This window comes from Dendropsophus ebraccatus, chromosome 13, assembly GCF_027789765.1.
Source record: "Dendropsophus ebraccatus isolate aDenEbr1 chromosome 13, aDenEbr1.pat, whole genome shotgun sequence".
Lineage (NCBI taxonomy): Eukaryota > Metazoa > Chordata > Amphibia > Anura > Hylidae > Dendropsophus > Dendropsophus ebraccatus.
In genome coordinates, this window is record NC_091466.1 from 46,285,771 (window position 1) to 46,310,025 (window position 24,255).

Consider the following 24,255-nt stretch of genomic DNA (forward strand, 5'->3'; position numbering starts at 1 on the left):
ACAGGAGCGACATCGAGGACATTGAGGAGGATTCGGACGATTGGGAGTAAGTATCTCATAGTATCGTCTTAAACAACAAGCCTATAAAAATAACAGGTGTTAGGAGCTTTTTTTGTTGTTTTTTTAAGGGGTAATTCAGCAAAAAAAAAAAAAAATCTTTCAAATCAACTGGTGTCAGAAAGTGCCAGAGATTTGTAATTTACTTCTATGAAAAAAATAAATCTCCAATCCAAATCAGCTGCTGGATGTCCTGCACGAAGTGGTGTATTCTTTCCAGTTTGACACAGTTGCTCTATGCTGCCATCTAAGTCTGGGACAGGAACTGCACTGTAGCAAATCCCCATAGAAAACCTTTCCTGCTTTTCAGACTGGAAAGAATACCACTTCCTGCAGGACATTCAGCAGCTGATAAGTAATGGAGGACTTGGGATTTTATAATGGAAGTAAATTACAAATCTCTAAACCTCTGGCATTTTTCTGGCACCAGCTGGTTTGAATGAAAAAACTGTTTGCTGAACAATCCTTTCAACTCCCTTCTTATTGGTGAAGTTCTGCCAGAAAACTGATGTCTCTAATGTGTGTTTGGTTCTCACCATCTTCTCTATTCTATCACTAACAGCAGCGACGACATCGATGAGCGTCTGGAGGATTTGGAGTAAGTATCTCACAGTAAAATACTATAGTACTATAATCAGTTACAGACATGTCCGCGTCACGTATCAAACAACAAACCTATGAAAAACAGCATTTTAATCTTTCAAATCAACAGGTGCTACAGAGTGCCAGAGATTTGTAATTTACTTATAAATCTCAACTCTTCCAATACTTATCAGCTGCTGCATGCCCTGCAGGAAGTGGTGTATTCTTTCCAGTCTGACACAGTGCTCTCTGATGCCACCTCTGTCCATGTCACGAACTGCCCAGAGCAGCAGCAAATCCCAATAGAAAACCCTCTCCTGCTCTCCAGACTGGAAAGAATACACCACATCATGCAGGACATACAGCAGCTGATAAGTAATGGAAGACTTAAAGAGGACCTGTCACCCCCCGCGCCGGGGTGACAGGCTCCCCACCCCCAGATAGATCCCCTTATACTTACCTCATGTCGCCGAGTCCCGCTGCCGGAGCCGGTCCCGGGACGGAGATATCCCGGTGAGAAGCCGGCAAGCGCGCTGTGGAGATGAGTCCAGCGTCCATAGAGAATGAATGGAGCCGGACTCATCTCTGCTGCGCGCGCCGGCTTCTCACCGGGATATCTCCATCCCGGGACCGGCTCCGGCAGCGGGACTCGGCGACATGAGGTAAGTATAAGGGGATCTATCTGGGGGTCGGGAGCCTGTCACCCCGACGCGGGGGGTGACAGGTTTCCTTTAAGATTTTTTTCATAGATTACAAATCTCTGACATTTTCTGGCACCAGTTGATTTAAAAGAACTTTTTCTTTTATTTTTTAATGTTACATTACTTGCATTGTTTTCTAGCAAACCTTGCAGCATTTTGTTTGAATAAAGTGTTTTTCTTGGTCTGATTTTTATGGTGTTTTCCCCCATAGCAGAGCATGTGATTCATTGGTTTCCCTTTGAGGCTGGGTTTACACATGGCAGTTTTTTTTGGAAAGCTGCTATTGCAGTTTTTAAGCCAAAACCAGAAGTGGATTCAAAGTAATGGGTACAATAAAGGAAGCGCTTATATGTCTCCTACCTGCCGGATCCACTCCTGGCTTTGGCTTAAAAATTCCAGTGGCAGATTTCCAAATAAACTACCTTGTGTGAAACCAACCTCAATCACATGAACTGTAAAGTAAAAAAACAAAACCTTTTTTTTCTTTACAACGAATATCATTGCATATCAACAATCAAAAATAAATATACAAAAATATAAATACCATCCATCCATTTGAAGACCTCCCTCATCCCCCCCCCACACGTTTCCATATTTGTCCCCTCAAAAAGTCTATAAGTGCGTGTGACTCAATTGTAAAAATAGAAGTATCCTTTGTGCTTTCGAAGGCGCTTTTTATCTGAAAATCCCAGAATGTGTGTCCATCGTGCACTCCATATCTCGCCTGCATTGCTGAAAAGCCAATCAAAGTGCCTCGATGAGTTATGTGACTTAAGTGCCTAACTCCTTTGTTAATCCAAAATTGTCAATCTCTTCTCTTTGTAAATTCGTGACATTTTGTATTCCCCCAGATTGGCCTAAACTCTAAACTGTTTTTAATCTTACATAGGCGTTTGACCACTTTCCATGGTCTAGTGTACAATTTAACATAAGAAAAGAAACCTAAATTATCCCCCTTCAACTGCTCTCCTTCTAAACTTTCCAAGATATTTCCATTTGGGACAGCTTCTTGGAGGATATATCTGACTGTAGGGGAGAGGACGCCCCGCATCAAGTCCTGTAACTTCATTGCTAGAAAATATAGCCGAAAGTCTGGCATGCTCAGCCCACCTTCCCCCTCTCTCTGTACCAATAGCTGATATTTAATCCCCACTTTTCTCCTCCCCCATATCAGACTATTAATAAGAGCAAGTATCCTTCTAAACCACCGATCCTGGATCCAGATTGGAGCCTCAATCTCAATCACATGAACTGTAAAGTAAAAAACTAAAACCTTAACAAAACACACAAACATATGTAAAGAATAGACGCCATACCTAGAGCACACACCAAGGTCCCAAAGTGACAAAAAACACCAAGTAGACAAAATCATTGATTGTGGTGACTTTCACATCTCATCCCAAATACCCAGTACAGCGCATTTATAGTCAGATCATCTGGTCTAATAAATCTGGGCCAGTGGATTTCCAATGTATATGTTTCTATAAAACCTCCCCCAACATGCAGCACTTGGAGGACAGACTAATATCCCGTGCAATAATTTTTTTTATTATTATGTAATAGGTGGAAAATGGCCGTGATGGACGCCCCGTGGATTTTCAGGTAATTACACTTCATTAAAACAGCAGAAAAAAATCAAATAAATCATTTTTACAATAGTTTTCTCCCCAGCTTGTTTACATCTCTGCCCGTGCCATAGACTCCATTCTATGGTCGGGTGGATTCCGCAGTCCACACGAACAATTGACTTGTCAATTCTTCGAGCGGATGGCGGAATCTGACCGACCATAGAACGGAGTCTATGGCACGGGTGGAGATGTGTTCCAGCGGCTATGGCGTAATCCGAAGCGGGTTACTAGTAAGTAATTGAAGAGGAAAGTTTTCTGCTTAAAATTCATCTATTCACCTCTGGCAGAATAGGAACAGAATTCAAGCAGAATTCAAACCCCATTGAATTCTATAGGATTCCCCTGGAGGAATCGGCCCAAAAAATTGACATGTCAATTCTTTGTCGGATCCGTGGCAGAAAATTCTGATTGAAAATTCTGCTGTGTGAATAACAGAGCGGAAATCCCGTTGAACACAATAGAACATTGCTCTATTCATATTTTATGGAAAGAATTTCAAGCGGAAATTTAGGGTGTGTTCACATTATGGAATCTGTACGGATAACCTGCCATGGAATACACTGCTCGCATCTCCTCCTGTTCCATTGAATCCATACTATGGTCTGGGGATTCCGCCATCCGCATTAAGAATTGACATGTCAATTCTTTGGGCAGATGTCGGAATCCGCCCGATTATAGATGGAGTCTATGGGACAGGTGGAGAGGCACACGGGCGCATCCTGCTTCAAATTCCTGGCCTATTCCTCAATGTGCACATCCCCTTAAAGGGAACCTGTCACCCCCCGTACCGGGGTGACAGGCTCCCGACCCCCGTTAGAGACCCCTATACTTACCTCATCCCGCCGGGTCCCGCTTCTGGATTCGGTCGGGTCCCGGAGATCTCAGCCGCTGCAGCCCGGCGCGCGCGCTGAGAGATGAGTCCAACACCCATAGAGAATGACAGGAGAGTCCAGCGCTCCGTCATTCTCTATGAGCGTTGGACTCATCTCTCAGCGCGCGCGCCGGGCTGCAGCGGCTGAGATCTCCGTCACCCGACCACCTCCAGAAGCGGGACCCGGCGGGATGAGGTAAGTATAGGGGTCTCTAACGGGGGGTCGGGAGCCTGTCACCCCGGCACGGGGGGTGACAGGTTCCCTTTAAGGGGAAAACTGGCAGTGATAACAAGGGGTTAGTAAATATCCTGATAGATTTCATGTTCTTATTGAGAGGTCACAATAAATAACATTTTCTGAAAGTTTCAAATGGGACCAAGTAACAATCATCCTAACCAACCCGATGTTCTCTGTTACAGAGACGACAAGTACCCGCTTCACGGATGGATCCCGAGCCTGGAGACCATCGTGTAAGTATGAAGAACCAGCAGAGATATAATCATCCATCTACATGATATCACAATATGATTCCATTTATATCTGTGTTCCCCACCAAATACTCACATCTGTATATTCACATATCCCCAAAAACTATGGGGCAGATTTAACACACGATTTGGTTTCTGATCTATATACAGGGAGACTGACGAAGAAGAGGACGAGGCAGTGGACATCCCCTGGTGAGGGCTCAAAGAATCATATTTTCTATTTATTTTAACTGCATCTTCCCCTATAGACTCCGATCATCGTGAAGATGTCTGTAAATATCATTATTGTCTTTTATTAAAGGGGTACTCCGGCGCGGGGGTATTTTTCAGATTCAGGCCGGGGAGGGGGTGGTTATGAATGGCGGAGGTCACTTACCTCCCCGATTCCAGCGCCAGGTCCCGGATCGCGCCGCCCTGTACACTTATTCCGCAGCCACTCCATGGTGTGAGCTGCCACATGAGACGTGACGTCTCCAAGCAGCTTACCCATTCATCGTCTGTAGCGGAGTTCCGCCTCGGCCGCTGAATGGGTAAGCTGCTTGGAGACGTCACGTCTCATGTGGCAGCTCACACCATTGAGCGGCCGCGGAACGAGTGTATAGGACGGCGCGATCCGGGACCTGGCGCTGGAATCGGGGAGGTAAGTGACCTCCGCCATCCATAACCACCCCCTCCCCGGCCGTATCTGAAAAATACCCCCGGGCCGGAGTACCCCTTTAATGACGTTCTGCTAGAAAACTGTTGTCTCTAATGTATGTCTGGTTTTCACTATCTTCTCTGTTCTATCACTAACAGGAGCGAGGACGACACCGAGGAGGACACAGAGGATTGGGAGTAAGTATCTCATAGTCTCGTCTTAAACGACAAGCCTATGAAAATTACAGTGTTAGGAGTTTTTTTTAAAGGGGTAATTCAGCAAAAAATTCTTTCAAATCAGCTGGAGCCAGAAAGTGCCAAAGATTTGTAATTCACTTCTGTTAAAAACATTTCCAGTACTTCTCAGCAGCTGTAGGTTCTGCAGGAAATGGTGTATTCTTTCCAGCCTGTTGCTTTCTGACATCTAAGTCTGGGAAAGGAACTGCCCAGAGCGGTAGCAAATCCCCATAGAAAACCTCTCCTGCTTTCCAGAATAGAAAGAATACAACTTCCTGCAGGACATACAGCAGCTGAGAAGTAATGGAGGGCTTGAGATTCTTTAATGGAAGTAAATTACAAATCTCTGGCACTTTCTGGCACCAGCTGGTTTGAAAGAAAAACTTTTTTGCTAAACTACCCCTTTAATTTTACATTAGTTGTATTTTTTCTCGCTAAATTTGTTGCATTTTATTTAAATGTAAAACTAAAAATGTAAAACTTGTGTGACCCTATAATTCCTCCCCTATAGACACCAATCATTGCCAGGATGTCTCTAATGTGTGTCTGGTTTTCACTATCTTCTCTATTCTATCACTAACAGGAGCGTCATCGACGACATCGCGGAGGATTCGGACGATTGGGAGTAAGTATCTAAGTCTCGTCTTAAAAATTAGTGTAAGGAGATTTTTTATTTTAATTTTTTTAAAGGGGTAATTCAGCAAAAAAATTCTTTCAAATCAACTGTTGCCAGAAAGTGGCAGAGATTTGTAATTTACTTCTATTAAAAAAAAATCTCAAATACTTATCAGCTGCTGTATGTCCTGCCGGAAGTGGTGTATTCTTTACAGTCTGCCACAGTTGCTCCCTGCTCCCACCTCTGTCTGCGACAGGAACTGCCCAGAGCAATAACAAATCCCCAAATAAAACCTTTCCTGCTGTCCAGACTGGAAAGAATACCACATCCTGCAGGACATTCAGCAGCTGAGAAGTAATGGAGGACTTGGGATTTTTTAATGGAAGTAAATTACAAATCTCTGGCACTTTTCTGGCACCAGATGGTTTGAAAGAAAAAAAAATGTTTACTGAACTATTCTTTTCTTATTGGTGAAATTCTGCCAGAAAACTGATGTCTCTAATGTGTGTTTGGTTCTCACCATCTTCTCTATTCTATCACCAACAGCAGCGACGACATCGATGAGCGTCTGGAGGATTTGGAGTAAGTATCTCACAGTAACATACAGTATATTATAGTAATATAATCAGTCACAGACATGTCCGCAGGGGATCACGTGTTAAAAAACAAACCTATGATAATCAGCATTTTAATCTTTCAAATCAACAGGTGCTACAGAGTGCCAGAGATTTGTAATTTACTTAAAAATTTCAACTCTTCCAGTATTTATCAGCTGCTGCATGTCCTGCAGGAAGTGGTGTATTCTTTCCAGTCTGACACAGTGCCCTCTGCTGCCACCTCTGTCCATGTCAGGAACTGTCCAGAGCAGCAGCAAATCCCCATAGAAAACCCTCTCCTGCTCTCCAGACTGGAAAGAATACACCACATCATGCAGGACATACAGCAGCTGATAAGTAATGGCAGACTTGAGATTTTTTCATAGATTACAAATCTCTGGCATTTTCTGGCACCAGTTGATTTGATTTTTTTTCCCCTTTTTTAATGTTACTTGCATTGCTTTCTAGCAAACCTTGTGTAACCGGTTGCTTTTGATAATAGTCGCAGAAGGCTATAACCACACAGATTTATAGAAAAAAGAAGAGATTTATTACAGAAAATAATACTTAGCTGCAGTTACAGATGGTACAGATGCATGGTTGTTCCTTCCACAATGAAACGGGGAGCCCCATTGTATATTATGGACTAATATACACCAATTTTGCGCGATGACAGGGTGCTGGGCACCTTCCATCCATGGTCCCAGCTGAGGCTGACTAGAAGCTACATACCCCCGATCTTTATAGTAATTTGGGTGGGGGGTGATGTGCTTCCAGAAATGTCTATGTAGACCACTGATGACCATGAATGGAAGTTTCCCAGGCCCTGTACATGTTTACCAAGCAAAATGTGGTTGTACAATTACAGCTACATGCATTTTGGCAATAACAACAACTGTGTCCTCCAATGTTGACATCTACCTATTCCCATGCACTTAGCTAAATACAAACCAATCCCACTTACACAGCCAGCTAAGATAGATAGATGGATGGATAGATAGAAGATAGATAGATACAAATAAGACATGAAAACACTACATTCCTTCCTATCACATGAATAAGACACTTTAATATTCTGAAATAAACCCATACGGTTACACCTTGCAGAATTTTGTTTGAATAAAGTGTTTTTCTATGTGTCTGATTTTTGTGGTGTTTTTCCCCATAGCAGAGCATGTGATTCATTGGTTTCTCTTTGAGGCTGGGTTTACACATGGCAGTTTTCTTTGGAAAGCTGCCATTGCGGTTTTTGATCCAACACCAGAAGTGGATTTAAAGTAATGGGTACAATAAAGGAAGCGCTTATATGTCTCCGACCTGCCGGATCCACTCCTGGCTTTGGCTCAAAAATTACAGTGGTAGATTTCCCAAAAAACTGTCTTGTGTGAAACCAACCTCAATCACATGAACTGTAAAGTAAAAAAACTAAAAAATTAACAAAACACACAACACATATGTAAAGAAAAGACGCCATACCTAGAGCACACACCAAGGTCCCAAAGTGACAAAAAACACCATCCGGTGCTGCTCTTATTACACTGAGCGGAATCTGCCGAATCAGGACCATTCAGTGGATTATTGCTCCGTGTAATAAAGAGCGATCGTGTCTTTTGGTCCTGATCTAAAATCATCAGTCGCCGACTGCACATCTCTACATGTAATAGTGATGTGCGGCTGACGGCTGATGACTATATATAATAAAGTATATACATACCTGCCACACTCCCAGGTGCTTCTGCCTGCTCCTCGGTATCATCCTGTTAGCAGCAGCCAGTAATGATGCGTTTACACAGGCAGATTTATCTGACAGATTTTGGAAGCCAAAGCCAGAAACAGACCATAAACAGAGAACGGGTCATAAAGGAAAGACAGATTTCTCCTCTTTTCAAATCCATTCCTGGCTTTGGCTTCCAAAATCTGTCAGATAAATCTGCCTGTGTAAACGCACCATAAGATACCGGGACTGGGTAGAAGCATTGGAGAACGTGGCAGGTATGTATATACTTTACATATTATTTTACACTAAAGGCAAGGGCTGCACGGACATCGATAACAATATATATATATATATATATATATATATATATATATATATACACAGCCCTTGCTGCACGATTATCGAGCTGTGTAATAGGCTCAGTAAATCTAGCAGATTGGTGCTCATTTACATTGTCAATCAGGCCGTATAACATGGTGCTTTGCCTGAACTAAGGGCCCTATTCCAAGGGCCGAGCAGGGCACGATCAACGATGTAAATGAGCGCGTTTACTGGGCCTATTCCACAGCCCGATGATCGTTGAGCGAGGGCTGCAGGGACATGGTTACCGATGTCCTTGCAGCCCTTGCACCATACATTACCTGGTAGGACTTCTCCGCTCCGTCTTCCTCCCCGGGTCCTGCGCGCTCTAGCTTCAGAATGGTCTATCAGCTGACAGGCCACTCGGCGGTCCCGGCCTGTGATTGGCTGAGCGCTCTCACAGCTGACAGGCCATTCTGAAGCTGGAGCGCGCAGGACTCGGGGAGGAAGACGGAGCGGAGAAGTCCTGCCAGGTAATGTATGCTGTGATTCTCAAATCATCGGTCGCCCGCGGCGCACCGCTATTCCACCGTAGCGATGCGCGGTGGGAGACCGATGATTTTAGGTCTGGCCCTAAATAAACGATCAGCCGATGACACGATCATCGGCTAATCGTTTTCTCTATTTCACCGAGCGATAATCGGCGGAATCGGGCCCTAAGTCTCCTCTATCATCATGACTGACGGCCAAGCCAAAACAATCAGTCAAGTTGATAGGGGAAAGGCTGGGGGGGGGGGGGCTAGGATTGGAGCGAGGGGAGCAGTGGCACCTTACAGGTTAAGCCACACAGGAGGGATCTGATGCCTAGCAACATCCCCTTGGGTATTTAAAAAAATGTCCATTGGTTTAATATAAAAAAGTAAGAAGACTTTTTTTTAAGGTGAACTCACATATTGTACTTTATACATAGTTTGACCAAGATCTTGTGCCTTTTTTGGTCTAATAAATCTGGGCCAGTGGATTTCCAATGTACATGTTTCTATAAAACCTCCCCCAACATGCAGCACTTGGAGGACAGACTAATATCCCCTTTATAATATGCAATTGGTTTTTTATTATTATGTAATAGGTGGAAGATGGCCGTGATGGACGCCCCGTGGATTTTCAGGTAATAACACTACATTAAAACAGCAAAAAAATCAAATAAATCATTTTTACAATAGTTTTCGCCCCGTTCGCACACATCTCTGCCCGTGCCATAGACTCCATTCTATGGTCGGGCGAATTCCGCCGTCCACCCAAAGAATTGACTTGTCAATTCTTCGGGTGGATGGCGCAATCTGACCGACCACAGAACAGAGTCTATGGCACGGGTGGAGATGCGTTCCAACGCGGGTGGCCTAATCCGAGGCGGGTTACTAGCGAGGAATTGAAGAGGAAAATTGTCTGCTTGAAATTCATCTATTCAGCTCTGGCAGAATAGGAGCAGAATTTGAGCAGAATTCAAGTGGAATTCCAGAAGAATTCAAACCCCATTGACTTCTATAGGATTCTCCTGGTGGAATCGGCTTAAAAAATTGCTATGTCAATTCTTTGCCTGAAGGTGGATCCGCGGCAGAAAATTCTGCTTGAAAATTCTGCTGTGTGAACAACAGAGCGGAAATCCCGATGAACACAATAGAACATTGCTCTATTCATATTTTATAGGAAAAATTTCAAGCGGAAATTTAGGGTGTGTTCACATTATGGAATCCGCACAGATAACCTGCCACGGATTCCACTGCTCGCATCTCCTCCTGTTCCATTGACTCCATTCTATGGTCGGGGGGATTCTGACATCCGCCCAAAGAATTGACATGTCAATTCTTTGGGCAGATGGCGGAATTTGCCCGACCATAGAATGGAGTCTATGGGACAGGTGGAGAGGCGGAATCAACTGGAGATTATCCGCACGGATTCTGTAGTGTGAACGCACCTTAAGAGCGGATACCGCTTCAAATTCTTGGCCTATTTCTCAATGTGCACATCCCCTTAAGGGGAAATCTGGCAGTGACGACAAGGAGTTAACACATATCAGTGATGGAATTCATGTCATATCGGGAGGCCGCAATAAATAACATTTTCTGAAAGTTTCAAATGGGACCAAGTAACAATCATCCTAACCAACCCGATGTTCTCTGTTACAGAGACGACAAGTACCCGCTCTACAGTTGGGTCCCGAGCCTGGAGACCATCGTGTAAGTATGAAGAAGCAGCAGAGGTATAATCATCCATCTACATGATATCACAATATGAGTCCATTTATATCTGTGTTCCCCGCCCAAAACTCACATCTGTATATTCACATATCCCCAAAACTATGGGGCAGATTTAACACACGAGCTGGTTTCTGATCTATATACAGTGAGACTGACGAAGACGAGGAAGATAACGCGGCTGCGGACATCCCCTGGTGAGGGCTCAAACCTTATAGTATTGTGAATACATGCTTATTTTTTAACCATCTTGTATAGAGAGGAGAGTGTGGGGAGGACAGGATAGGGGGCGCTCTAGTTAGACATAGAATCATATTTTTTTATTTATTTTAACTGCATCTTCCCCTATAGACTCTGATCATCGTGAAGATGTCTCTAAATATCATTATTGTCGTTCTGCCAGAAAACTGATGTCTCTAATGTGTCTGGTTTTCACTATCTTCTCTATTCTATCACTAACAGGAGCGAGGACGACACAGAGGAGGATTCGGAGGATTGGGAGTAAGTATCTCATAGTCTCGTCTTAAAAAACAAGCCTATGAAAATTACAGTGTTAGGAGTTTTTTTAAAGGGCTAATTCAGCAAAAAAATTCTTTCAAATCAGCTGAAGCCAGAAAGTGCCAAAGATGTGTAATTCACTTCTATTAAAAAAATTTCCTTCTCAGCAGCTGTAGGTTCTGCAGGAAATGGTGTATTCTTTCCAGTCTGTTGCTCTCTGACATCTAAGTCTGGGACAGGAACTGCCCAGAGCGGTAGCAAATCCCCATAGAAAACCTCTCCTGCTTTCCACAATAGAAAGACTACCACTTCCTGCAGGACATAAGAGAAACAGATTGCTGAACTCAGGGAGACCAGCCAAATGACAACACTGCCGGCTGCTAGTGAAAGCGCTCATTGCAGTGAAGTCCTAGGTGCATTGCCCCCTGGGAAACATCAATATGAAAAAGAAGAGCCTGTGGAGCCTCAATGAAGAGTCTCAAAACACAGGACTAGCCAGATATCCCTCCGGGAAGGACCCAGCCAAGGGGCAGCTCCTGTTAGGAAACCACCAAAACCACCATATTAAGTGGGCCTATAAGTCAATGTAATGACAAGGGATAAACCAAGGCTAGGTAACCATCCACAGATAGCTGTTTGGGGTGTTGCCCCTCATCAATGTGGAGCAGGATTGCTGTACGTCCTACAGGACATACAGCAACTGAGAAGTAATGGAGGACTTGAGATTCTTTAATGGAAGTAAATTATAAATCTCTGGCACTTTCTGGCACCAGCTGGTTAGAAAGAAAAAAACTTTTTTGCTGAACTATCCCTTTAATTTTACATTAGTTGTATTTTTTCTAGCAAACTTTGTAGCCTTTTGTTTAAATGTAAAACTAAAAATGTAAAACTTGTGTGACCCTATAATTCCTCCCCTATAGACACCGATCACAGCGCGGATGCAGTTCTGCCAGAAAAATGATGCCTGTAATGTGTGTCTGGTTTTCACTATCTTCTTTATTTTATCACTAACAGCAGCGAGGAAGACACCGATGATGAAGATGAGGACGATTGGGAGTAAGTATCTCATAGTAAACAAGTGTTTGAATCTTTCTTGGGTAGTTCAGGAAAAAAACAAACTTTCAAATCAACTGGTGCCAAGGAGTGCGAGAGATTTGTAATTTACTTCTAATAAAAAAAAAATCTCAACTCTTCCAGTACTTATCAGCTGCTGTATGTCCTGCAGGAAATGGTGTATTCTTTCCAGTCTGGCATAGTGCTCTCTGATGCCACCTCTGTCCATGTCAGGAACTGTCCAGAGCAGTAGCCAATCCCCATAGAAAACCCCCTCCTGCTCTCCAGGCTCGAAAGAAAACACCACTTCATGCAGGACATACAGCAGCTGATCAGTAATGGATTTTTTCATAAAATATAAATGTCTGGCATTTTCTGGCACCAGTTGATTTGAAAGAATTTTTTTTTGCTAAACTACCCCTTTAATTTTACATTACTTGTATTGTTTTCTAGTAAACCTTACAGCATTTCGGTTAAATGATGTGTATTTCTTGTGTCTGATTTTGTGGTGTTTCCCCATAGCAGAGCATGTGATTCACTGGTTTCTTTTTAACGCTGGAATTACACATGGCAGTTTTTTTTTGGAAAGCTGCCATTGCAGTTTTTAAGCCAAAACCAGAAATGGATTCAAAGTAATGGGTACAATAAAGGAAGCGCTTATATATCTCCTACCTGCCGGATCCACTCCTGGCTTTGGCTCAAAAATTACAGTGGAAGATTTCCAAAAAAACTGTCTTGTGTGAAACCAACCTCAATCACATAAACTGTAAAGTAAAAAACAAAAACTTTCACAAAACACACAACACATATGTAAAGAAAAGACGCCATACCTAGAGCACACACCAAGGTTCCAAAGTGACGAAAAACACCAAGCAGACAAAAGCATTGATGGCGGTGACTTTCCCATCTCATCCGGCTCCAGCATTTTTCTGCAAATAAGAAAAGGGACGTTTTTGAGCCGGATACCAGAAGTAACAGCCTTGTAGACATACACACGGTGATATTCCCAGGCACTCATTTACAATTTGTCTCAACTAAATCTCCTCTATCATCATGACTGACAGCCAAGCCAAAACAATCAGTCACGTTCATAGGGGAAAGGCTGGGGGGGGGGGGGCTAGGAGAGAGAGAAGCAGTGGCACCTTACAGGTTAAGCCACACCTTTAAGACACTTACAGGTACACAGGAGGGATCTGAGGCCTAGTAATATCCCATTGGGTATTTTAAATAATGTCCATTGGTTTAATATAAAAAAGTAAGAAGACTTTTTTTTTAAGGTGAACTCACATAATGTACATTAAACATAGTTTGACCAAGATTTTGTGCAAAATTTTCACAAAAATATTCCAACCCAAATGCCCAGTGCTAACAGCACATTTATAGTCAGATCATCTGGTCTAATAAATCTGGGCCAGTGGATTTCCAATGTACATGTTTCTATAAAACCTCCCCCAACATGCAGCACTTGGAGGACTGACATCCCCTTTATAATATGCAATTTTTTTTATCATGTAATAGGTGGAAGATAGACGTGATGGAGGCGCCGTGGATATTCAGGTAATTACACTACATGAAAACAGTAATAAAGTCAAATAAATCATTTTTACAGTATTTTTTTTTTTTTTTACTTGTTATTTTACTTGCTTCACCCCATAAAAGCATAGAATAAACAGTGATCATATGTGGCCCAAAATGACATGTCAATTCTTCCGGCGGATGGTGGAATCCACCCGACCATAGAATGGAGTCTATGGCACAAACGGTGATGGGGGACGAGCTGCGGAATATGTGGTGGGATATGCGCATGGGTTCCGTAGTGTGAATGCACCGCACCTTAAGGCCATGGGCCGCAGATGAACTTTCGGGCCGCAGTGTTCTGATGCGGGCACATCAGCGCGTGCCCACATCAGAACTTCTCACAGCACACAATGAAGCAAGCGGACGAAGGGGAGGGATCGGTGCGAGGGGGGCGATCGGGCATGCGGGCCACCGGCCAGCGGGGGGTTAAAGGGGCCGGGTCCAGTACGTGTTAAACTATCCTTAAGGGGACAACTGGCAGTGATCCCAAATAAATATCATTGATGGAATTAATGTTATATAGAGAGGCGGCAATAAATAGCATTTTCTGAAAGTTTCAAATGGGACCAAGTAACAATCATCCTAACCAACCCGATGTTCTCTATTACAGAGACGACAAGTACCCACTGCACGGTTGGATCCCGAGCCTGGAGACCATCGTGTAAGTATGAAGAACCAGCAGAGATATAATCATCCATCTACATGATATCACAATATGATTCCATTTATATCACTGTTCCCCGCTCAAAACTCACGTATGTATATTCCCATATCCCCAAAAACTATGGGGCAGATTTATATATGTGCACCCCTGAGTACATTGAGAAAGAGGCACAAAAAGCTGTGGCCTCCATCTGCTACTAATTTATCATGGTTTATGCCGAAAAACAGGGAAAAACCAGGGCAGAAACCTACACCTGCTGCGGAGCACTTGTAGATTTCTGCAGCTGCCTTGTGGTAGGTACAGGTCCTGCTGGATTTACACTGGTCCTAATAAATGTCTATATATATTTATACACACAAGCTGGTTTATGTTCTATATACAGTGAGACTGACGAAGAGGAGGAGGCGGACGAGGCAGAGGACAATTCCAGGTGAGGACTCAAAGCTTATTGCATTGTGAATACATATTTATTTTTTTTACCATCCTGTATAGAGTGAGGAGCGGCAGGAAGACAGGATGTGTGTGTATGTATATATATATATATATATATATATATATATATATATATATATATAAATACACAAGCTGGTGAATGTTCTCTACACAGTGAAATCGACGACGACGAGGAAGATGGCGCGGCTGCGGACATCCCCAGGTGAGGGCTCAAAGCTTATAGTATTGTGCATACATGTTTTTTTTTTTTTTTACTATACTGTATAGAGAGGAGCGGCAGAAAGACAGGATGTATATGTATATATATATATATATATATATATATATATATATATATACATATATACAAGCTGGTTTATGTTCTCTATACAGTGAAATCGACGTCGACGAGGAAGAGGACGAGGCTGCAGACCCCCCCAGGTGAGGGCTCAAAGCTTATAGTATTGTGAATACACGTTTATTTTTTTCCCATCCTGTATAGAGAGAGGAGCAGTGGGAGGGCCGGATAGGGGGCGCTCTAGTTAGACATAGAATCATATTTTTCTATTTATTTTAACAGCATTTATTCACATTACAAACTGCTGACACTGGAACTTAGTTGTTAAGGTCCCCATACACTTTATACTTTTGCTGGCTGTACCTGCAATATACAGTACTATATGGTTATTGTATAGAGCAGTGTACAGCTCACTACATTACTATTGCAATCACTTTCTTTACAATAAACTCTATAATCTGTAATATAACAATACATTTATATATGAGATGGTTTACATTCTATACACAGAGAAGAAGAGGAGGACGACGAGGACCAAGGGACGACCATGGAGATCCCCAGGTAATGAAACAAAACTTATAACATTGTGAATGCAAGGAATTGTTATTTACAATCCTGTATATAGAGAGAGGACGGGGGGCACTCTATTTAGAGGTGGGATCTAATTTCTATTGTGTGTAATAGTGAATAGTATATTACTGCAGGTGTGAGTAGAGCTGGTAAAAGAGCATTGTTTCTATATAATGTGCTCAGAAGTTCTGGTTTCCTTACACTAACCATTGATTTCCCTCCATTTCTTGGTCACTTCTCCTCGGCAGAAGCAGCAGCAGGAGGAGATCCATCTTATCCAGGTAAATATAAGGGATGATACACTTACATGATAACACACCTCTATAGCTGCACTGTATATCCTCATGTCATCACTATATATTATATTATCAGTCACATATAATAACCACGAAAAGCCTCATGTACATAATACAGACATACAAGTGACATGGTGCCGCCTGTATCACACCCACTAGGATAGCACTGAGTCCCCTCTCTCCAGTGTAATGTCTATTCCCCATCACTGCTGATGGGTCTGATCTCAGGAAAGTCATGCTGCTTTTTCTCCTTCCCTTATAGACTGCGGGCGCTGTTCTGCTGCTGCTGCGCCACCACGGAGGAGTAAAGGTGAGTACCCAAAATCCCATCACACCTCAGATCACTTTTATTCTGACTGTATATTTATATGGAGCCTATATATGTAACCTGTCATTATTAACACATTGCTTGTTATATATCCTATCTAGGTAACACCGCGCCGCCAGAGTGAGGAGAAGACACCCGACCATCTGGAGCTGTCTGGAGGAGGAGGCGTCCGGAACATCAAGTGGTAAATGGGACGCCCATAACATCCGGAGGACACATTTACCACACATGGGGGAGGAGGAGCCCCCCTTTTACCATCAGAGATAGGAGGAATAGACACTCACAACACCTAGAGGGGTCTGGAGGAGGTGCCCTTAAAGGGGTTATCTTGGTAACTAAAAAGGCGTTTCCTTCCTCGCCGGCGTCTCACTTCTGGTTTGGTCTCCTCTCACACCATCATCTTCTTATCTGGCAAAACGGAGGCGGCCTGAGACAGTGGGCCAGGTACTTTGTTGTGATTGTTGCATGTGGGTGAAACTAGTGGCGGTCAATGTACAAACAATGTTGCCGATGTCATCACAACATTGTGCGTACATTGACCACTGCTGGCGGCGAGTTTCACCCACATATGGTGATCACACCATAGTACCTGATCTACTGTCTCAGACCTTTGCCAGCTCAGAAGATGTTGGAATGAGATGAGTCCGAACTAGAAATGAGATGCTGGTAATGGTGGAAATATCTTTTCAGCTCCCCAGATAACCCCTTTTAACATCAAGTGGTAAATGGGGCACCCATACCATCCGGAGGATATATTTACCACATATGGGGGAGGAGGAGCCCCCTTTTACCATCAGAGACAGGAGGAGTAGACACTCATAACACCTAGAGGGGTCTGGAGGAGGTGCCCTTAAAGGGGTTATCTTGGTAACTAAAAAGGCGTTTCCTTCCTCGCCGGCGTCTCACTTTTCGTTTGGTCTCCTCTCGCACCATCATCTTCTTATCTGGCAAAACGGAGGCGGCCTGAGACAGTGGGGCAGGTACTTTGTTGTGATTGTTGCATGTGGGTGAAACTAGTGGCGGCCAATATACAAACAATGTTGCCAATGTCATCACAACATTGCGCGTACATTGACCACTGCTGGATGCGAGTTTCACCCACATGTGGTGATCACACCATAGTACCTGATCTACTGTCTCAGACCTTTGCCAGGTCAGAAGATGTTGGGATGAGATGTGATTGAACTGGAAGTGAGATGCTGGTAATGGTGGAAATATCTTTTCAGCTCCCCAGATAACCCCTTTTAACATCTAGAGGCAAATTAGGGGCCCGTAACATCAGGAGGATTTATTTGCCTCACATGGGGGAAGGAGGAGCCCCCCTTTTACCATCAAAGATAGGAGGACTAGACTCTAAGAACACCTAGAGGGGTCTGGAGGAGGCGCCCTTAGATAAGTTAGCTAGGGAGCTAGAAGGCATTATCTTTCCTTTTGTCTCTCCTCTGGTTTGGTGTCTTCTCATTCTACACTATCTGACTTGGCATAAAGGCAGCGGGCTGAGACAGTGGGGCAGGTACTGGGCTGTGATTGTCACATGCGGGTGAAACCAGTGGTAGCCAATGTACACACGATATTCCATCATTCTGCATATATTGGCTACTACCGGCGGGACTGGTTTCACCCACATGTGGTGATCACACCATAGTACCTGATCTCCCACCTCAGCCGCCACCTCTATGCCAGGTCAGAAGTTGTCAGGATGAGATGTCACCAAACTGGAAGTGAGATGCCGGTGAGAGAGGAAAGGAAATGCCTGTTCAGCTCCCCAGATAACCACTGTAACACCTAGAGGCAAATGAGGCGCCATTAACCTCATTGGGGTTCATTTGCCTCAAATGGGGAGGAGGAGGCCCCCTATAACATCAGAAAAAGGGGGAGAAGACTCCTTTAACCCCCTCCCGCCCGTAAATTCACGTCTGCTGGCATCAGAAACCACCACCACCTCCTGATGACCCTCTACACCCCAGGAGCAGCCGGTGAGTATTTCCCATCTGGCTCCCGGAGAGCTCAGGAATAATAGCTGCTTGTTGTAGCCCTGGGGCCATTGACACCAGTGATCTTACCACAGCGCTATTATCCCTGAACTCTCCGCTACAGGCCTGGTAAGTATCGCACCTCACAGACACATGACAACTACACACACACACACACACACATATATATATATACACATAAACATGCACTACACATAGATAGCGGCTGTGATCCTGGGACTTGCTCTGATCGCCACATTTGGGGTCGGGAAGGAATTTTTCCCCTTGAGGACAATTGACTCTTCCCTCTTAGGGGTTTTTGCCTTCCTCAGGATCATCTCAGCCTCACAGTCCCCACAGTCATACATGTAAAATTACTCTCCCTATAACTTGAAATAAAATATCTTTTTTTGCCCCTTTACATCTTTGTGTCTGTGTCTTTACTTCCAGGTAGTGTCCGGATCATTCCGCACATGGTGATACCAAGTCTCGCTGTTTTTAGTTACATTTTTATTTGAAAAATGGGAAAAAGCGGGTGAGTTAAATTTTCATCAAGTGGGCAGTTTTCTTATATTTTTATTTAACATTTTTAAAGATTTCCTATTATTTGGACAAACTTCTGATATGTCATAGTGACATGCTAGAAGATTGTGTGGGTGGGGAAAAGGTGCTGAGACCCTTACTGATTGCTAGAATGAAGGGGCAGAAGTGCAGTAGGTTAATCGCCCCTCATAAGTAGATGCCCCCGGTAGTTAGGCAATTTCCCCATTAGGTGTGTGTGTGTGTGTGTGTGTGTGTGGGGGGGGGGGTGTTACCCCCTATTGCAGTACACAACGCATGTCACTGTACTCTTGCTTTACTTGATGAAAGTCTTTGATACTTGCTTAAACATGTGGTCTACACTATGGTCATAAGAAGGAAAAAACACAGTGGACCATGGAAGCACCAAGTCACATGATCAGGCACAGGTGACAAGTATCCATTACCGCTACACAAAGAACAATACAGCCAATAATACCGCCATTCAGTGGTCAGAATCATTTGTACACAAGTCATCACACTGCCGACTATATGAGAGAGTAAAGCACTGATCAGAGGATCTCGAGGATCGGTCAGCTCTCCTGACATGTCTAGTTTAGGAAAAACTCATATTACGGAAAGCAATTGTGGAGCGTCTCTTGGGAGCACTCTGCATTGTGTCACTCCTTTTATTCCTGCTGGAAATGTATGAATAAATGGTCGACTATTTGCATACAAAAATACATACATTTTTTTTTATAAAGTTATCTTAGAAAGTAATGTAACTTTATTAAAGCAATGTAATAGTAATTTAAGGGGGGTATTTTTGAGTCTCCAGAACAATCCTTTATTTGTTTGGCAAAACCACACTAAAAACCTTAAAGAGGTTATCCATGATTAGTAAAACATGACCGTATTCCTATAGAAACAGCACCACTCCTGTTCTCAGTTTGTTTATGGAATTGAAGCTCAGATCCGCTGAAGTGAATGGAACTGAGTTGTAATACCACACACAACCTGAGGACACGTATGTCGCTATTTTTGGAAGAATGTTTTTCTAATCCTAGATAATTTCTTTAAAGCGAATCTGTCATCCATTGAACACCTACAGAACTAATGACAGTGTTATACACTTTGTACTGCAATGTTAAGGGAAACTATTACTACTGGTGATATCTCTCACACAGGGCGCTGAGGATGAAGTTAAGTTTCTTCCCTTCATCCTTAGCACAATTTCTGTGATATTATGAGTTAAATCCCTATGTTATAAGTTGTTTTGGTGCACTGGGGGCGGGGCTACAGCTCCAACATGAACTGATCTGCCCCCTGGCCGCTCAACCCCCCCTAATGAATATCAGCAGAGCGGGCTGGACAGTGCACCAAAACAATTTATTAGCATACGGATTAATCTCCTAATATAACAGAAACGGTGCCGAGGATGACAGCAAGAATCCTACTCATCCTCAGCGCTCCGTGCACTATAGGAACATATAGTTTTTCATAAGGTTTAATAAATCTCCCCCAATATCTTTATTTTCCATCTTCGTATCTTTTGTTTCCTAAAAATATTTTGCAGCACTCCAGTCAAGGAGGGATTAAGTGCAGCAGAAATCTTGTGGGATTATTTGTCAAAGGGAAAATCTGTGCCATTTCCGCACCACTAACCACAGTGGAAATCTAATGTGGGTCTATGTATGAGGTGATACCTGCGGCTCAGCCGTCTCTGTCCCCATCTGATCCTCAGGGGCGTCACGCCCGCTCCTCATCTGCCGGACGTTCTCCAGTTGTTGAGCTTTTTGTCAGTCTCCTCCATAGCTTCATATTCTACCTGTATCCTTCTCCTGCTGCTCCAGGGGATGAGGCCTTCACAGCCTGGCCTGAAAACCAGTCACCAAAGAAGGGAATTTAGCAGAAGAATGACCAAGAAGTTCCCCTATTTAGTAGTGTCACGTGTGCGTCCAGCTACCTTCTTCTCAGCAGGATCCAACATCCATTTTTATAGCCACGTTCAGACAATCTGTCCAACACTTGGAGTTTTTCTTGTAGCCACATCCCCTCACCAGAGCAATTACGTTTTGCTCTTGTGAGTTCCCCTAGTGGTTCAGCTTTAATTGTGTGTGGTGGATGGCATGATTGGGCGAACAGGATAGTGTTGGCAGCTATGGGCTTGTGATACGTGTTGGTACTCACTGTCTGTTCGTGTATATTGCCAACTAAAGTTAAGTCTAAAAAGGAAATGCTTTAGGTATTCCACTCCAATGTGAACCTCAAGTGTAAGGGATTGGCATTAAGATAATCACCAAAGGCAGGTATGGCGATGTAGCGGCCAGTTTTTCTTGTACAGGCAATGAACATGTTGCCCGACCTCCACGTGGCGGAGACAGACGTAATATGCTCCTAAACCGCAAAGCTTTTTGGATTTTTACTTTGGGCACCCGACATCCAAATGGTCTCAACCACTTCTTTGCTAACATTATATATATATTTTTTATATGTGCACACATGTGCAGATGTCTGAGAGGTCCACCACCCAGAGGGGCGTGACCAGGATAATAGGTTTCACGGGAACGGGTAAATAGAATTTCTTTATTATGAACCAACCACCCCAGTTTCGCCCTGGATTTTTCACTGTTGCCCAGAGTACCCCTTTAATTTCAATAGCCAACATACAGCCTGCTGCAGCCATAGCACACACACATACACACATAGCCTGCTGCAGCCATAGAACACATGCACAGCCTGCTGCAGCCATAGCACACACACACACACACACACACACACACACACACAGCCTGCTGTAGCCATAGCACACACACACACATAACCTGCTGCAGTCATAGCGCACAAACACACAGTGTACACGATTTATGGTTTCTCCTCCTCCTTCTTATTACACTGCTGCTCATATACATTCATCCAGCATCCAGGAAGAGAACAGCACAGATCTCCCCCCAAACAATGGACTCTTCAAGCTCAGAAACAAACTGACAAATAGTGACCGACAACTTTTTCCCGATCACCCTTATCTAATAGGGGCAGTGTCCTATTTGAATGTTGCTCATAAAATATATTGATGATCAAAACTTATAAAATTTATATCAAAACAATTCTCAAAATTTTTAAGATTATTTAAAAGCTGGAGTCGAAGTGGGTACATTTTTTTATGACTCCGACTCCACCCAAAACTAGCTCCGAGTTTACAGCCCTGGTATAAAGTAGGTCAGACAAACAGTGCAGACAATGTTCCTGTAACTGCACACTCACCTTAGTTGGTTGTGCACTAAGCACAGCTCTATGCAGAGCTATTATATCCAGGGGAATCAGTACAGCTGGCCGGGATGCACTCTAGTCAGCGACTAGGTGTAACAGGGATGAATAGACCCTGGCTTGGATTACGCCAGATAGCACAATACTTCCTTCGAAATGGCCCTGCAGATAACCAGACTGGCAAGGTCCTCGGATTGCTGTGATAGTGCTAACAGAGGGCACTCTGAACAGCAGGTAGATACAAACGGAGAGTCTTTTACTAAACAAGTGTTTCAGCTCTCGCATCTAATAGAGCCTTTCTCAAGCGTACAAACACTTATATCCAAAGTCATATTTAAACGGAAAGCCCCAAAGTCATACATAGAGGGCATGGGGCTTGCCCTTTAAATTACTTTGGATTTGAGGCTTTGTAAACTCTATTAGATGTAAGAGCCAAAACACGTCCCTTGTTCAGTAAAAAAAATTCCATTTGTATCTACCTGTTGTTTAGAGTGCTCTCTATTAGTCCTATCACTGCAATCCCAAGACCTTGCCAATCTGGTCATCTGCGCGATCATTTCGTAGGGAGTATTGTGCTATCTGGTGTAATCCAAGTCAGGGTCCATTTGTCCATTCATGAGGCAGCAGCAGTTGGTGATGGAGGAGGAGTCTGACAGTGATGGGGAAGGGCCTGTGAGTGAGGGAGGAGGGACCTGTCATTGATTAGGAAGAGGCAATCAGTGATGGATGAGAGGCCTGTGAGTGAGGGACGTTCAGTCAGTGATAGAGGAGAGGACTGTTATTGATGAGGGAGGAGTATTCAGTAATGGAGGAGGGGCCTGTTTGTAAGGGAGGAGCAATCAGTGATGGAAGAGGGGCCTGTAAGTGAGAGAGGAGCAGTCAGTGATGGAGGAGAGGCCTGTGAGGGAGGAGCAGTAAGTGATGAGGGAGGAGCAGTCAGTCATGGAGGAGGGGCCTGTAAGGGAGGAGCAGTCAGTGATGAGGGAGGAGCAGTCAGTGATGGAGGAGGGGCCTGTGAGTGAGGGAGGAGCAGTCAGTGATGAGGGAGGAGCAGTTAGCGGTGGATGCACCCTAAGCTTATGCTTGAATACACCATATTAATCACCCATGAAATGTTGCTAAATATCACCAATATTCACTTGTTTCTGAGCAATCGTAGTGATAAATGATCAGTTATAACAAAGGAGAATATTAACAATAAAACCATTATTAATCATAAACTGTGATGCTGTAAAATTATTGTTATGTGATCAGGACTGATGAGTATAAATGCTGCACATAGTGACACTGATATACTGTATTGCTGCCAGCTACAGAGCCGGCTCATCTGTAAGAGAAAGCAAAGATGGAGAACAAACACTATATATATATTGATTTATGTTTTTCCCGCTCCCCCCACACTGGGTGCAGCAAGTGGCTTTACTAAGTGCCAGTTCACACGGAGCAAAAGTGGCGGAATATCTGCCTGCCTCAGTGTCACACAGTGTGTCTATGGGATGGCTTGTGGACATGTCAATTCTTTGAGCGGAGAGCAGTGGAAGTGGAGGCACATGAGCCATCCCATTAACACGCCGAGGCAGGCGGGATTCAGCAACTTTTCCTCCGTGTGAGCTGGCCCTAATTGTGAGCGCTCCTGATGAAGAAATTCAGCACTGACAGTGGCAGCAAGGAGCCAATGGCTGCTCCCTTTCACGGCGCTCAGCGCACAACTGGCATCACGTGTGCTGTGCTGAAGAAAGCTGAGATGCTAGGCATCAATGGTATCAAGGAAACCAACACATACTAGACATCACTGGTATCCAGGCAACAACAGGTATTATACATCACTGGTATCCAGGCAACAACAGGTACTAGGAATCACTGGTATCCAGGAAACAACAGCTACTATACATCACTGGTATCCAGGCAACAACAAGTACTAGGAATCACTGGTATCCAGGCAACAACAGGTACTAGGCACCAGTGGTATCCAGGCAACAACAGGTACTAATCACTACTGGTATCCAGGCAACCCCAGGTCTAAGGAATTACTGGTATCCAGGCAACCACAGGTACTAATCATCACTGGTATCCAGGCAACCACAGCTCTAAAGC

General features: G+C 43.9%; 1 protein-coding gene and 1 long non-coding RNA gene across 2 annotated transcripts; both read left to right on the forward strand.

Moving 5' to 3' along the window:
- The first annotated feature begins 10,610 nt into the window (after positions 1 to 10,610).
- Positions 10,611 to 12,241, forward strand: LOC138770821 (uncharacterized). The gene is made up of 4 exons (XR_011359507.1): positions 10,611 to 10,667; positions 10,835 to 10,882; positions 11,148 to 11,186; positions 12,198 to 12,241. It is a non-coding gene; the product is annotated as an uncharacterized lncRNA (long non-coding RNA).
- Positions 12,242 to 14,374: 2,133 nt separating this feature from the next.
- LOC138770550 (protein rpi-1-like) lies at positions 14,375 to 16,702 on the forward strand. The gene is made up of 8 exons (XM_069949653.1): positions 14,375 to 14,475; positions 14,861 to 14,908; positions 15,086 to 15,133; positions 15,304 to 15,351; positions 15,719 to 15,769; positions 16,027 to 16,059; positions 16,337 to 16,384; positions 16,504 to 16,702. Exons 1-7 carry the CDS (start codon positions 14,375 to 14,377, stop codon positions 16,380 to 16,382), a joined length of 375 nt encoding a protein of 124 aa, XP_069805754.1. The 3' UTR covers positions 16,383 to 16,384; positions 16,504 to 16,702.
- Positions 16,703 to 24,255: the final 7,553 nt, after the last annotated feature.